The 16,010-nt window shown below is 56.1% G+C and overlaps 1 protein-coding gene across 1 annotated transcript in view; it reads left to right on the forward strand.

The window, feature by feature from the left end:
• Positions 1 to 15,567, forward strand: part of ZFAT (zinc finger and AT-hook domain containing) — a 180,439-nt gene extending 164,872 nt beyond the window's left edge. Inside the window, exon 16 of the mRNA XM_032873487.1 lies at positions 15,265 to 15,567. Coding sequence (XP_032729378.1) covers positions 15,265 to 15,504 — 240 coding nt within the window. The 3' untranslated portion in view covers positions 15,505 to 15,567. The remainder of the gene's footprint in view (positions 1 to 15,264) is intronic.
• The last annotated feature ends 443 nt before the right edge of the window (positions 15,568 to 16,010 follow it).

Genomic DNA, 16,010 nt, shown 5'->3' on the forward strand with positions numbered 1-16,010 from the left:
ACTCCTCACTGTGTGACGGGAGCGCCGGCTCTGTGCTGTGCGTACTGGTTCTGAAGGGGAATTGCAATCATGAGGGATTCAGATGCCTTTGGAAGGCCCGTGCGAGGGAGTCCTAGGTCTTTCGTCGGCGATCCCATCCATGGCATGGTTGCCGGGGCCGAGAGCATATGCCCTAGGGATGGTCTAACATGGTGTTAGAACACTGATCGATGCCGCCAATCCAGATGGACGTGTTTTCTCTTTTATTCCCAGTCCTTTTGAGCTTTATGGAATTATGAAGTGGCAGGGACTGCTTGCTTTGTTTTTTTCCGCTTATCATCTCGCTTACTGTGACAGAACCGATTACCAACAGCACGTTTTGGTTAGTGAGGTTTGCCTCTTGCCTACAGAACTTGGCGGTACAATTTATTTCATCCTGGCACCCTGCCAGCTTTGATTACGTCAGGCTCCTGATCACGCGCCCAGGCAGCCGCCTCTCCAGTACTCTCGCAGGCCGCACGCCTTACAGAACGTCATTCCGCCGCTGCTGAATGGCGACCTTCGCTGTGTAGATCCAGGGGCGAACAGTTCATTCAGGGTCCTGGCAGTGGGTCACTCTCCCTTGTCACTCAGTGCCACCTCTTGTCCTTTGTAAGCCCTCCTTAGTACTCCCGTAGCCATTTGAATCTTTCTCTCTCTTTATTTTAAATAAAACTTCCAGAGACGTCGGTTTCGGCTGTGATTTCTGGCGATGATCGGAGAAATTGCGTCCTCATCCCCGTCTCTCTTATTACCTGCTGAGTTTCTTTATCCCCGGTAGTGGTGGAAAATTCCACTTCTTTGTGAAATTTTAAAGGAAAAATAAGTGCCATGATCTTCCTCTGGCCATGTGGGAAATTGTCTGAAAAAATAGTGGATAAAGATTGCCCGGTTTCCTTCTGGCCCTCTTGTTGTCTACAGCATCTTCAGCCGGCCTGGAGGGGTCCGTCCGTTGACCTTCTCCTCTCTGTCTCTTCCTTTCCCTAAGCTCTGATCTTCCTGCCGCGGGGCCCCAGGAAGCTGTAGCTTTGTTGGTGCTGTTTGCAGAATCCGACTTTGTCTGAGTTTTATGCTGTTGAGTTGATTGCTTTTGGCCAGTGCCCAGTTCCTGATCACAGCCTGGGCTGGGGCAGGTCAGTTTTACGGATTCCTCCCGTCCCTGCCGCTTGCCCTGGCCTGCTGAGATCACTCACTCTGCCTCTGGTCTGTGGCAAAGGCGGGGCTGCGAGAACGCTGATACGGGGAGCCAGGGCTGGGGGCCCCATCCAAAGGAAATGTGGCCCTGGCCTTCCTGGAGTGTGTCCTGGGGTGGTGCTGCTGCCAGCTGGGTCCGCTTATCATTCCCACTGAAGCAGTGGCCTCCATACTGCTCAGAGGGGTTCCCCCAAACAAGCACTCGGGACCTCAGAGCCCTCCCTCCCCAGCTCTGTCAGCTTCCCCATCCTGTGAGCGCACGCTCTCCACTCCAGTGCTCAGGCCGATACCTGGGCGTCTGCGTTACCCCCACACGTGACTGTCAGCATGTCCTCCCCTTGTCGTGGGATCTCCCCCGACAACACATCTCACACATCCCATGTCCCAAGGCTGCCACCTCCGTCTGAGCAGCGGCTGCTCCAGACTTGGGCCAGTGGCATTAGCTGCAGGGAGATTGTTAGAAACACAGAGGGTCTGGCTCCAACCCACACCCCCCACGTCAGACCGCACGTTACCCTGGCCCTGGTCACCCTTGATTCATGTTTAAGACAGAGTCTGAGAAGCTCTCCCCACCCTGGTTTACGGACCTTCTCTTCACTGGTCTCCTTTCCTCTAACAGCCTGCTGCTGTTTCCACGTAGCACACGGAGTGAGCTCCTCCAGATGTAAGCGAGATTCCGGCATCCTCACTTCAAAACCACCCAGTAACTTGGAAAGTCTCCAGTAGACTGGGAATAGGACTTCACCATGGCCTCCCATAGCAGTCTGGCCCTCCTGCCTCCCTCCACCCCCTCGCTTCGTAGGCACCTGCCCATCGGGCTGCCTGCTGGTCCTCTGTTCCCACCTTCGTCCCTCTGCCTAGAATGCCCATCGCCAGCCTCTGCGAGGCTCACTTCTGTTGCTTGATGTCAGCTTCAGGGCCACACTCCCTGCCCTCTCTGACCTCTCAAGTCCACGTCGGTATTCTCCGGAGCCTGTAGATAGGATGAGCCCTACTCCTCTGGTTGTGTTGTCAGCTGACTGCGAGATGGGAAGAGTGGCCAGGTGGGCCTTATCTAGTCCACTGAGCCCTTGAAAGCAGAGAACTTCCTCACCTGATGGCAAACTTCCCTGACATTAGAAGCAGAAGCATTTGTATCTTTGTGTTTTGAGCCGCTCCCTGTGTGATCCTTGGTTAGGCTGTGATAGGGAAGGAGCCCCGTGGAATGCAGATGAGAAATGAAGGGCGGTTCGTGTGGGGCAGGCCAGCCGTGCTGCACAGTGGGGGACTCTGGTCAGAACACAAGTCCACTCTCACCGAGCCTCCCTGCCTTTGACACAGAAGGCAAAGCCATGAATACAGGCCCATGAGGTTGTCATCTGTAACAGGCCCCAAGAACGGTAATGAGTGGGGCACACCCCCCCCCACATCCCAGTTTCTCTTCTGCTGGAGGACAGGAGAGCGCTGGCCCCCTGGATCCTACCCCCTTCCTCATTTCCTAACTGGGGAGGAAGGTGGACAGTCTGACCACCAATTCAGGGGACTGGCCCTGACAAGCCCACAGTATGAGTCCTGCTTTTCCATGGCAGCCACTTCTCTCAGATCTCCCACCTCCCTCCAGTTGCAGATGGCAGGAGTGGGGAGCGAACCTGGGGCTGCTCCTGGGGGAAGCAGGAAGGCCATCGATGCCTCCAGGCTTTCCCTCTGACGGGAGTAGGTAGTACCTAGGGGCTGCACCTGGGCGGGAGAGCTCTCCTGTCCTCCAGCAGTGGAGAAACAGGAGGTGTGTTGGGGGGGGGGTGCCCCACTCATTACTGTTCTTGGGGCCTTTGTCACAGACCACATCATCGCAGGCCCGTATGCACGCCTTTGCGTTCCGCATCCGATGCGGGGCTCGCGGAGAGTGGGGTTGGCTCTTCTTCCCCGTGGGATCTCCAGCACTTGGCTCAGGGCCTGGCGTGTTCGGAGGCTTCCTGAGTGCTGAGAATCTCGAACAGAGGATCCGATGTCGGGCGTCCGAGCCGGGTGGGCCCGGGGTGCCTTCCCCATGCCTCGGGCTGAGCAGCCTCGTGGGCCGCAGCCGCTGTGGGTGCCGGCCTTCAGGAAGTGCAGGCCTCTGAGACGGGGCCCCCGCACGCAGCGTGTCTGCTGGGCAGCCCACCTCATGAGCGTCGCCCTGGCCACGTCACGGGTAGAGGAGGAGCCTGTGCGTGGCAAAGCTGGGAAGGTGACACATGGCTAAAAGGGAGCCAGCCTGCCCCTTACTGGTATGCGACCCTGGACAACACACTTTTCTGCTTTGAATTTCTGTTTTCTTATCTGTAAAATGGGAAATACTAGCACCTGCTCCATGGGGCTAACGTGCAGATCACGTGTGATCACCCGCATGGACTCTGAGGGCGTCTTCAGTACATCCTCCCTCCCATCCTGGGAGTGCCGTAGCTCCTTATCCCCTTCCTGTGTATGTCGAATTCAGTCATAGTTGTTCCTGCTTCTGGAAGTTTCTGTCCAGCAAACAAATACTAACATGGCTCTCGAGACCTTGTGCTTGGCATTAGGAGTCCCAGGATTTCATAGGAGCATCCGTTGCTTGGTCCAGACGGGGAAACAGACAGTTGCATCATGTAGACAAACATGATTGTGGCTGGCAACAGTCTGACCCCCTTCCCAGCCCTGCTGCTGAGCCCTTCTGAGGAATTCCACCAGAGAGGGCAGGGGGAGTGTGGGGGGCAACTGGTGTGGAAGGACCGAGGACATCCTACAGCCACTTGCCCAAAGTAAAGGGGAGTTAGGGAAGGGGTTCTGTGCCAGAAGGGGCACAGACAGGAGAGCAGGCAGGGGGAGGAGGACGTTCCAGAGAGAGCCAAGGTTGGCAGATTTTCATAGAGACAAGTACAAACAGCAAAGAAAGGGGCGTGTGGGTATCAACGCTGCCTTGTTGCTCCGAGGATGACGGACCCACAGTTCCTGTTACTATTCTTGGATCCCCTCTGCTACTAATGAACATATCGGGGTACATTTGACGAGTGATGGAAACAGTTTAAGATGTGTTGTGGTAAACGTTCTTGAAGCAGAACGTGGAAACGCTGCACCCCTGGGGGTCTGTCCTCCTCTGTGGGGTCCGTGGCTCGGTGGGGTGCCCGGGAGGGGCACGGCAGGCTCTTGCCGGCTCACTTTCCTTGCCTGCTCAGGCTTGTGGAGGCTGCAGGTCCCTATACAAAAGGCCGGGGAAACTGCTAGAGGCCACGGGCTGTGGGACCAGGGGAGTGCATCCGCTGACAGAAGAAGTCAGGTGGTTCCAGCACAGAGAGGGGCCCTTGGGATGGCAGAACAAGGCAGGGAGCGGAGGCAGAGGGTTCTGTCACGTCACCACATCTTTGCTGAGCCTGTCAGGGCAGGATTGAGGAAGGCCAGGGCCCACAGGGGTGGTTGCTGGGGGTGGTTGTGAGAAAAACCAAGGAGGAGGGTGGAGGGCTTGTCTTCTGAGCGACATGCTGAGGGAAGTGTTCTTGAAGTGCAACAGGGAGGTTTCGATGAGAAGAGTGACCCTGAGAGTTGCCATCTGTGGCTGGGCCCGCAGGCAGGGGTGGGGCCTGTGAGGAGAAGCAAGTCCCCCGGTCAGAGGCGCCCCACAGGGAAGCACAGTGCCCCCATTAGGGCCTGGCACTAAACAAAAGCCCAATACATGTATGCTTAAAGGTCAAGAAAGGGAAACATTATGCACAATAAACTTGTCTAAATATCAAAAGATGCTCGTAGGCGGTAAGAAGCTGCTGCCTTCCTCCTTCCCTGTCACCGGGAGTGTGCTCTGGTTCTGTTTGAGCTCAGTTTTACGGTATTTCCTGAATAATTCAACTCAGATGTGTGTCACGCGCCGGCTGTGAGCTGGGTGCTGTGTGGGCACGGTCTGGGAAGGGGACATGGACGGGCATCAGATACCCGCCCCGGGGGGGATGGCACCTTCTGGTTGTCGTGAGCACCACACGAGACCACCTGTCCTGCCCAGGCACTAGCCCCGCCATCCCTTGCTTCTCCCACGTGCTTAGAGAGACCACATTGTACACCCCATTTTACCGCAGTTTCCAAGGCAAGGATTCTTTTTACCTCACTTGGTAGTTGAGGCCACACTAAACTGTGCTTAGACCCTTGAGAAATTCGAGAAAGATCGGATGTCTTCGCCATTTTTGCTGCCCTGATATCTATTGCTAGATCCATTCTGCAGGGTGAGCTGGTTTGGCCAACACACAAATATCCTCGTCCAGTGATAGACACGGGGCCAGTAGGGCCGTCTTTCCACGTGCCCCTGTCACAGCAAAGGGAATTGGCCCTTCCCTTCTCTGCAGGTGGGCCCTCGGGACCCTGTGGACAAGGGCGCTATGTGAAGGAGGGCTCCCATGCCCTGGGGCCTTGGAATGGGGCTGCCGCAGGTTGGGCCCCCCAGATCCCGCAGCGCCTCTGGGAGCCAGGACGCCCTTGGGGATGGCAGCGACTGCCTGCAGCGAGCCGTCTTTACAACCTGTTTGGACTTTGGACTGTTTATAGGATCAGTATTTTCAGAAAAGAAAGAGCATCTACTGTCTACTTACAACCAAGAGAAAAATAGGGCGGAGGCGAGGCATTACGCTGTCTCCCCAGGAAGGATGAATCACGGCCTTCCTCCCTTGCTGTGCATTTTGTCCTTTTTGAAAGGCTTTAAATCTTCAATGATGCGTGGAACGGTTTCTCCCTGCCCGTGAATATCTTTTGATGTTGCCACAAGTTTCTTGCTCATAATACCCTTCTTTTGGTCCTGGATCTACATACATATTTCTGGAGTTGGGAATTTACAAGGTTTTCTTATAAACCACATCCATTTGTACCTCTTCTTCCTTCTGTAAATTGGGACAGTGTTTACCACTGTCCCTTTGTCTCTGACGAAGACAACACCACACCTAAGCCCGGGTAAACCTGTTCGCCTGCCAACCCCGTGAGGTGGGTCTGCCAGTCCGGCTTCTGGCAACGCTAGAGGAAGCTCTTGCTGGTTATAATTTCAGCAGTGAGTGAAACCTCAATTACTGGGAAAAATGAGACTTCTTCCTCAGAGCTTAAACATGCACAGAGGAATGTTTCACCTAAAAGAATCGACTGCAGGGTTCTCTGTCATTCTTGTCATTTGGTTGTATGTGGCTTTTTATGTGCAGCGCTCTCTTGTTAGCACGCTGAGGAGTCTGAGAATTCCTGCAGCGGAAAGGACCTGGGGAGGGGTCCGCCATCTGGGCCTTGCATGGTGTTCAGGACCAGGGCCAGCTCCTCCGGGAACCCACCCCGGCCACAGCTTCCACCTGGCCATGGACCCACAGGTGCGGCAGGACCCACACAAGGCAAGGGCCCTGGCCCTGGCTCTGAGCTGAAACGTCTGAAACGTTCCCTTTAGTGCCGTGTGACGTGGCCTAACGTGCAGTGGTGGCAGTAACACCCTTGGTGACGCTGTGTGTTGGAGACACAGGCTTTTAAGGGGCCTCACCCGTGTCCCGGGCTGTGGCTCCTTTCCGGGACCGGCACCCTCTGAGCAATGCAGTTTTTGGTGGGTTTTTTTTTTTTTTTTAGCAAGGGTGGCACATGTTCTAGACTTTTGCCCTGTACTCATTTTTTCAGTGATTCATCCAAGAAACAGGGATTCGCTGTTTACTGTCTGCCAGGTGATAGAGGTCAGCTCTGGGCGTGCTGGCTCAGGGCGCACAACTGGTTCTCAAGGGAAAGATGGTCGGGGGTGGGGGGTCTTCATGCAAGAGGAACGGCAAGGGTAGAGGTTCAGGGGCAGGAGAGAACATGTGTGTGCTCAGGAACCTGAGATGAGCATGGGCAGTGTGAGGGAGGTGGTGGGGGGACAGGTGCCAGGGCAGGAAGGTCCTTGTCTCTCCCCCTGGGGAGCTGGGCTTCATCCTTAGGGTCACAAGAAGCCTCCAAATGCTAGACAGATGTTGTTAGAAAGACTGTAGGCCTTGGAGGGTCTTACCTGGTTCCACATTCCAGAATCACCTGTTACTAGCTGTGGGGTCTCATACACTTGGGGAACCACTTCTCAGAAAGACAGGGCGGCAGTCATCCCTGCCCTGCCTTCTTCAGAGCACCGTGTGAGAATTAATGAGGTAAGGGCTCTGGAAAGGCTCTGGGAACTGTAAAGGGCCGCCTGTTAAGATCACTCTGAGAAGTGACAGATGCACAAGGAAGGAAGTAGTGTCGTAAGGTGCAGGCTGAGTAAGTGTAACAGGAAGTGTCAGGAAGGACAGAGAAGGAGCGTGACACCAGTTTAGGGGCCTGTATACAGTCGTTCCACACCCAAACCCACACTTGTAGACACAGGCACACACATTCTGCCCATATACACGTGCACACACGTGCATGCAAGATGTGTGCACACCCACACATGTTTTTGCACTTGTGTACGTATACAGATTCACGCACCTGCCTCTAGACACAGGAATGCACACATACACGCACGGTGTATATATGTACACACACCTCACCCTCACGCATGCACACGTGTGCCCACACTCATGTATACACACACACACCCTGCCTGTGTACACACGCACACACCCATGCACAAATGCGTGCATGTACGCACTCACACTCCACACATACATACGTGGCCTCCTCCTGGGAGCTCAGCTATTGTTCTAGATCTTTTGCCTCTCCCACGCCCGCCCTCTGGCAGCCCTGCCCATCATGGTGCTCATTACATCCTGTGATTCGATGCTCTGGACAGTGGCTCTGCCGTCCTGATGGCGTCTCTGTCTCGTCTGCCGCCTGCAGCGCCATGGGCCGGGGATGCAGCTGGCTCTTGGCAGGTCCTAAGAACCACCACGGTGTCAGCGGGAGGAGAGCGGATGGGCTTTTCTGCTCATCACCTGGCCTGTAGCCCTGGGTGCCCTCCCTCTGAAGGGCGTTAGCGACATCTGAGAAAGGGCTGCGCGCCCAGACTCAGTCTAATAAATAAGAACGTGGTCTGGCATATCTGAAGACGGCTGGGAGGTGTGAGGGCTGCGATCTTTCCTGCAGTGGCAGAGGTGATGAGGGGGTTTCTTCCTCCTAAAAATGCGGAGGGCCCCTGCCCTAGAGACCCCCAGACCAGAGTCCCCCACATGAAGGTGCGCATGGCCTTCCCCACACCCGTATAGGGCAGCAGGCTTGCGGGACGGCGCTGGCCTGTAGGCAGCATCCTTGTGGAGCCGCTTTGGTGCTGTTTTCATTCCAAAGGGTCCTCAAGTGAACAGACGTAAAGCAAGGCTACCCCGATAGGTGTCACTCTGGTTTCTTTTCATTTTAGGGCCTCTCTTAGTTTTACATCTTTCTTTTGCTCCTCGTCTTTTATTCGAGCTGGGAGCCAAGTTTAAATAATGCCTGGGGATTCTGGCGCCCGCGCTGACAGCGCAGGGGTCTGTTGAGATGGTCGGGCTTCTGAGGAGCTTTTGTGGCCCGGAGCCCCTCTGGCTGGCACGAGCTTGGGGCACCAGGAGGTTATCTGGGTGGGAGGCGTGACGCGCTCGTGTCGTCTGGTCATCCATCGGCCGCATGGGAACGTGGTGTGTGAAATGCCCAGCCAGCGACAGCCTCTCCTCCCTACTCACCACCGCCTCTGTGGGATTGGGCCCCGAGACACAGCTCTCTCTTCCCATAATTAGTCTTTGTCACGTGGTGATGTCCTCGAATGCCTCTGGGCTGTTTTGGTGTCCTGGGGGGACGGTCGTTGGTGTGGTGTGTAGCACAGGAGACGCGTGCAGGGGCTTGAGTCTGCATGTGGAAGGCTGCGCAGAGCTGAAGTGTCGTCCTGGGGCTGGCTTCCCCAAGGGACACTGCTTTCCCCAGCGTCCTCTCGTTTGGCAAGACAGCCTTCTCCATGTACTTCTTGTGGCCTGCATCAGGGTTCCGGAGGACAAGGTCTCAGGGCAGGAAGCTGTCCTTCCCGTCTGTGCCCTCAAGGCCCTTCTTGGGAGCATCTGTGTCTGAGGCATGCGGACTTGGACAGAAGAGCCCACCGGCGTGTTCTCTCTAAAGAGGGAGTCAAGCTGTGGAAAACAGATGGTGCCAGGTTGAATGCAGGAGGCCAGCCTGAGAACCAAGAAGAAGGGGTGGTCCTGGCATTGTGGGGTCCTTCCTGGCGGAGTCCCGTGCTATGGGTGAGGACCCCAGATCACCTGTCTGCCCATTGAAGACGTAACAGCGGGCGGGGCGGCGGGGGGGTGACCGTGTAGCCTGGACTGAGGTAGCTCCCTCCCGGGTGTAAGAGCATGGGTGAGTGCGAGTGCGGGCAGGGCATGAGGGCAGAGCCCGGAGGCGGTGCCCTCCCCTCCCTTGGGCACCCGCGCCCTGGAGTTGGGGACAGCATCCTCACGGCACAAATGAAATGCTTGATGCAGCACGTGGCCCATCTCCCTCCTGTCCTGTTGCGGACAGCGCCGACGATCTCAGCAGCGAGAAACACCTCCTCTCAGAGCTGGCGTCAGGTGTGTCCTCAGTGTGGTTCCGTGTTTGCAGAAGAATCCCTGTCGGGTTCACCCACAGGCCCAGCCCCAGGCGAGGCGATTGTGTTCTTCCAGGAGCCAAACCCTCTTTGTGGTCTGCTGTGAGGCCACTTGGTGCAGAGCAGAGAGCTCTCAGACCAAAAGTCAGAAGACCCAGTTTCTGGTTCCAGCTGTGTGTGCTGCACAGCTTGTTTCCTCTCTGAGCCTGGCTCCTCTCCTGTGAAGTAAGGAGATGGGCTGCGGGGACTTTGGGAGCCAAAAGGGGTCCTTCCATGGACAGTTTGCCTCTTGCCAGGCCCCCTGTGGTCTGGGTGGGCTCCTGTCTGACAGAAACAAGGGCCAGCAGTGGCCTGGCCTGGAGGTGGGGGCAGTGCCAGGCTCTTCCGTCTAATCGTGGCTTCCAGGTTCCACCCACGGAATGCTGTGGAGGTACCATCAGTGCCCCCTGTGGGCCTGCCAGTACTGTGGCACTGGGCTGGGACGGAGGAGCCTGTCTTTGCTTGCCAGAAGCTGCGGGTGTATCGGGGAAATCTGCGCAGGGCAGACTGGGAATCAGCACCATGTGAGCTCTGCTGGGGCGCCGCACATATGTGTGGGCACAGGGAATCCCTCTTCCTTAAGGAGGGCCCCTCCAGCGAGGGACACTTCTGGGGACTTTCTTGAATGTTGAGGAAGAGGTTTGCCTGCTTAGGTTGGTTTTTATAAAGAAAAGTGGAGAGGGTACTGGAGAGGAAGGGGAGCACGTAGGGCCGGCAGGGGAAGAGGGAGGAAACAAGACAGTGAGACATCGGCCATGTCTCATGTTCCCAGTCTCCACCAGTGTTTGCCCGTGAGCGGACAGGGAGGGGGCTGGCAGCCAGAAGGGGGACTGGGCGTCGGCTGGCGAACGCTCCTTAGTGGGAATGGAGCCCAGCAGAGTGCCTGGGCCTGACAGCCATCTGGTCTCAATTCTAAAAGAACACTTGAGGTGGACAGAGCTGCAGAACTCAGAGCCTGATTTAGTGAATAATTTGTACAGTCCCCTGGGTTAAGGCTTTCTATTAAGCTATCTATGCTGCTAATAATTTAGCTGGAAGATATGTTAGATACAGCGTTTGGGGAAAGTGGAGTCCCCATCTCAGGGGATAATGACATCGTGAAGACGTATTATTTCTACCGTGGGGAACAATTTTAAGCCTGAGCTAATGAAGCGACCGGAGAGATCACTTTGAATGGAGGAAATGGTTGAGAGCTCTGCAGGCAGCTGTAAAGTGACTGGATTGTGTGAAGTAACGATTTAACCCAGTCGATCGGTGATCTGTGACGTGTAATCCTGTCCGTTGCTGTCACACCACACCTGCCGAGGCGGGTCTCTGCATGAGCGTCCGCCCAGTCCCGCTCTTGCTACTTTCCAGCTGTTTGACCCTGGGCGAGTCCCTGGCCCACCGGCGGTTTCACTCAGAAATGCCCAGCATGAGACGCTGTGCGAACACGGCCAGCACAAGTTCAGGGAAGGGCGAGGGGCTGCGGGCGGGGGGATGCTGCGCTCCACCGAATGGGGTAGGTCCATGGTTTGCAGGAACATGAGACATGGTGTGTGTGAGGATGGGGAGGGGCTCCCCTTGCAGAGCCTCACAGACCCCATCTGTGGAGCATGCTTAGCCCCCCACCCCGGTCAGTCTTCCTCCTGCAACATTCTCTTCCCCGTGGCAGCTGGAGGGCCGGCAGGACCACTTGCCCATGAAAGCTCATGAAGATGTAAGCACTGCCCCACGGCTGGCGACGGCCAGGCTTTGGGGACCCTGTTAGCTGTTGTTAGTTCTGCTCGGGGACTCAGTAAGGTGACCTGGTATGCCTGTGCCTGCCGAGGAGGGTACTCCGTGCGGGACGTCTGTGGAAGGCACGTGCACCTTCGTCTCCATCACTCTTTCTGCTGAATTAAACCCTAAGGTTTACTGTGCTCTTATAATTAGCAGTGGACGGATTGAATGGTGATTCTGTTGCACAAAAGCCTGGAGCTGAAAATTGGGGAGTGGGGAGGAGAAAGGATTATCTTTGAGTAGACTTCATACTTAGAAAAGGTGATATGGACAGATAAACATAAATATTTAAAGGGGCAGTGAGGGAAGTGTAACACTCAGTGAGTTTTAGCCTTTCACGTTAGGCAGGTTTCCATCGGCAGGTGCTGTGGAGCCGGTGACGCAGGCCCTCCTTTGAAAACTGTCTGTGTTTGCCTTTGTAAATGAAATCTCAGCCCGTCATCTGGTGACGGGGGCTCTTCAGGACCTCGCCTGCCACTCCTTCCCAGCACTCCCTCTGTCTTGTGACTTTGGCACATTGGACAAATGTCCCCAGGGCCCCCCGCCTTCCCCAGGAGCAGATGGCGCTGTGGTCTGTAGCTCGATGTCTTTGGCTCAGCCAGAGCAGAGTGTCGACACAGAGGGGTCCAGAGAGGAGGCCGAGGAAACAGGGAGCCTGGATTCTGCGAGAGGGCTCAGAGCCCAGGGGAGGGTTATGGAAGCTGGGGGAGGGTGTCTCAGTGAAGAAAGCTGAGGCTGGCCCAGCAGTGGGAGATGGTGTAGAACCTTCTGGAAGGGGGGGAAGACAGCACTTTGTCCAGCGGGCGTGGTGCTTGGGAGGTGGCCGGCAACCTTGGCAGGACCAGGGACACGTGCCTGCTCTTTGCTCACTGTCTGCTCTCTGCCTGCAAAGCCTTTTCCTGCCACGTGCAGACACCACCACCCTCCATGAAGCAGCAGCCCCTGGGCTCCGATGAACCAGAGGAAGCATGTGGTCTCCCCTTATTTCAAGCCCGGTGGCCTCATCTTGGTTTCTGCCTGTTTTCCTCCCCCTACCTGTGGGCAGCAACCCTCCCGGTCACCTCGAAATCCCACCCTCCTATCCCCGCTAGGTGGTATCTGAGAACTCGGCTGTCCTGGAAACAGGAGGCCGCAGCCCCTGCTCACAGAAGGCCGGCGCAGGGTCCCCTCGTTTGTAAACCGCTCTCGGCCCTTGTCAGTACGGGGCCCACGTGGCGTTACTGTTGTTCAGAGGGATGGGAATTTTAGCCAGTGGGAATTTCTGATGTGACTGCTTCCTTATCTCAGGCTTCGGCTCTGACCGCAGTCACGGCCCTCTGATCACAGTGCACGCCCTGGAGCATCTGTGTCTCAGAGCTCAGGTCATCTGTTTACGTCAAGTGCAGCAGGCTGGCTTTGCACGTGGGAGGTCCTGGGACCTCAGCACAAATTGCCCATGGGGCGCCTGGGTGGCTCAGTGGGTTAAAGCCTCTGCCTTAGGCTTAGGTCATGATCCCAGGGTCCTGGGAATGACTCCCACATCAGGCGGGCTCTCTGCCCAGTGGGGAGTCTGCTTCCTCCTCTCTCTCTCTGCCTGCCTCTCTGCCTACTTGTGATCTCTTGTCTGCCAAATAGATAAATAAAATCTTAAAAAAAAAAAGAAACTAAAAAACAAAAAACAAATTGCCCTGGCCTTTTCCTTGGTGCAGAAGTTCCTGATACTTGAGGAGAAATCTATTTGTTCTGTGTCCCCCCAACCCTTCCCCAGCCTTCTGGCAGGCACCCTCTTTCAGTGTGAAATAAATCAACATTTACTTCAAGTCTTGGTCCACAGTACATTTTCCCATTTAAATGAAATGGAAACAAACACTAAAGGAAGAAAGAAAAAAGGTCCTGACTCACTCTGGAGAAACAAAATCAGGCTAAATGTGTTCATAGTTTCCACTCAGGATAGTTCTCTGGTTTCTGCTGAATTCTTTCAGTCCAAATTAGAAGTGCCTTCCAATCCATAGCTTTGTGTGATACCCGCCCCAGAGGTGCCTTTCCATTTTTCTCTCAGTTAAATATAATCCCCCTGTTGACACAGCCTGCCCTGAATGGTACAGTCCCTGGGCTAGAGGGAGGCCCTGGGAGCATCCCCCACCCCCTCCCAGGAAGCATGGAGTCCTGGGTGTTTCAGACCCAGCTGACGGACCTGGGGGTGGGGTGCATCCTGTGCCAGACACCAGCTGGGAGAGAAGTCGGAGCATCAGCAGGGGGCGCTCACGGAGGCCACCTGAGCACATCCACCTTTGCTGGCTGTCCTAGGAGCCCTTGGTCCTTCTGGCCCTCTCCTGGAACCCATCCCCACTTCTCCTCCGGAGGCCTTCCCTGGTTCCCCAGCCCTGGATGGGAACATCTCAGCTCTGCTCCTGGGTCTTTCCCACCGGGCCACTTCTGCAGTGCGCGTCACATCAGCCAGTACCTGGCAGATTGTCACTCAGCACATTCTGAGTGCTTGTGGGTGCGGCCAGCCTGGCTCCGGGAAGGAGCGCGATACCGCGGGCCCCGTCTGCACGGAGCTTAGTCTGCTGGGACCTTTTATGATGACAGAGGCTTGGCAGCGTGGCCAGACTAACGAGGAGCTGACATGCAGCGCACCTTTCAGCCTGTGCTGTTCACGAAAGTACCGTTAAATGAGTGCTACGGGCACTGGAGAGGCAGCGGTGTTCTCAAGCACCCACTTTGCATATAGAATCTCCCTTACCTTCCCAGCCATCCTCCGGAGTGCGCAGTCATCCCTGTTTTACAGATGGGAGGGTAGCAGGGTGCGTGTCTGGCCTCCCAGAGGACAGTGGTAAGCTGCGGTGCGAGCCCTGCTCCGTGCAGGACGAGGCATGTGTCCCGCCCACCTTGCCGTTCGGCCCCTCCCTGACCTCCCTGCACACACCTGAGGGCTCTCTCCTTCCCTCCCTAAACCATCCCAGACCCACTTCTGGGCTCCTATTCTAACCCTTACATTATTTTTACAGCTCCGGGCTCTCGGGTCTTCCTGAGTCTTCCCCATGTTCTCTCGATTATTTTTCTTCTGAAGATCAAAGACAGTTATTTAAAATAGGCCAGAGCCCACAGGGTCGGGGTGCGGGGCCTCGGCACTAGCTGGAATTGGCTTTGTCTGGAATCTGCCTGCTTGGAGCTGCAGAGGAAGGCCTGGCTGTAGAGTTCAGGTCCCCTCCACCGACAGATGCCCCCCCAGCCCCACGGTGGGTCCCCCCAGCGGGCCACTCCCGCCATGGCTAAGGCACGGGTGTTGATGGACACAGCTGGGGGAAGTCATTCTTGCGGGGACATCTACCCTTTGCTAATGTGAGACTCATCTTCAGACAGGGAGTTGAGCTCCCACAGTGTGTGGAAGGACAGAAAACCCAGGATAAACCTAGGCCCTTCCTCACCGCCAAACGGATCAACTATGAGTTTCCAGGAGCCACCCAGCTAACCTTCCACAGGGTTACAGTAAATCACCCGCACGCTACCTTCCAACCCTCATACCTTTGGCAGCCCTGGCAAACCTCTTGGAGGCAGCTTGGCGTCAAGAGAAGAGCTTGGACTTTGGGTTTCGACTTGGGCTTTGCCACTGAGCTTCACTGTCTTCATCCGTAGACCAGGGCTGAGAGCAGACATAGAGCGTTGGCGTGCGGTAGGGACAAGCTCCCGGAACGTACTCGATGCTCCATAAGCAGTAGTTGTGATTCTCATGTTGTGGCCAGAGCCAGAAGCAGGACCTGTGTGACCTTTCTCTTGCCCTCACGCAGGTGACGGACGAGGAGCCCAGCTCCAACCACACGGTCATGATCCAGGAGACCCTCCAGCAGGCCTCTGTGGAGCTGGCCCAGCAGCACCACCTGGTGGTGTCCTCTGACGACGTGGAGGGCATCGAGACGGTGACTGTCTACACTCAGGGCGGGGAGGCCTCGGAGTTCATCGTCTATGTGCAGGAAGCCATGCAGCCCGTGGAGGAGCAGGCCTTGGGGCCGCAGGCCCAGGAGCTCTAGAGGACATGTAGCGTCAGATGGGCACCACGGATTGGTGCTCTCTGTGGCTCCTCTGCCGTACCTGCCCAGGCGGCCATATGGGTGTCTTGTCCTACCGTGGGTGGGCAAGGCGATTGGCATCACCAGCAACACGGCCCCCACATCCAGCACAAATGCATACCCCCCCCATCCTGTATCCTCTGCTTCTGGAAAGAATTTTGCACCCACCTTCCACATGGCCCACACCGCATTGCCCCTTTGCTCCGAGATTCGTGCAGGGACCCAGTCCCCATCAGCACCTGCCCCAAGTCATACCCAACTCCTTGACCCTGTCCAGGTGCGGAACCTTCCTCTGGGACTGCTCTGCAGCCTGATGAAAGAGAGCCAGCCAGCACAGAGAAAGTGACCTTATGGTTTTGAATCCCCTCCTGGGGGAAGAAGGGGAGGGGGTCCTGGCTTTATCTACAAGATTCTCCCCTCCCCACCCCCGAATCAAGGGCACTTGTTACCGGGTACGGTAACCGCAA

This window comes from Lontra canadensis, unplaced genomic scaffold (assembly GCF_010015895.1).
Source record: "Lontra canadensis isolate GAN:19392208 unplaced genomic scaffold, GSC_riverotter_1.0 scaffold49, whole genome shotgun sequence".
Taxonomy (NCBI): Eukaryota; Metazoa; Chordata; class Mammalia; order Carnivora; family Mustelidae; genus Lontra; species Lontra canadensis.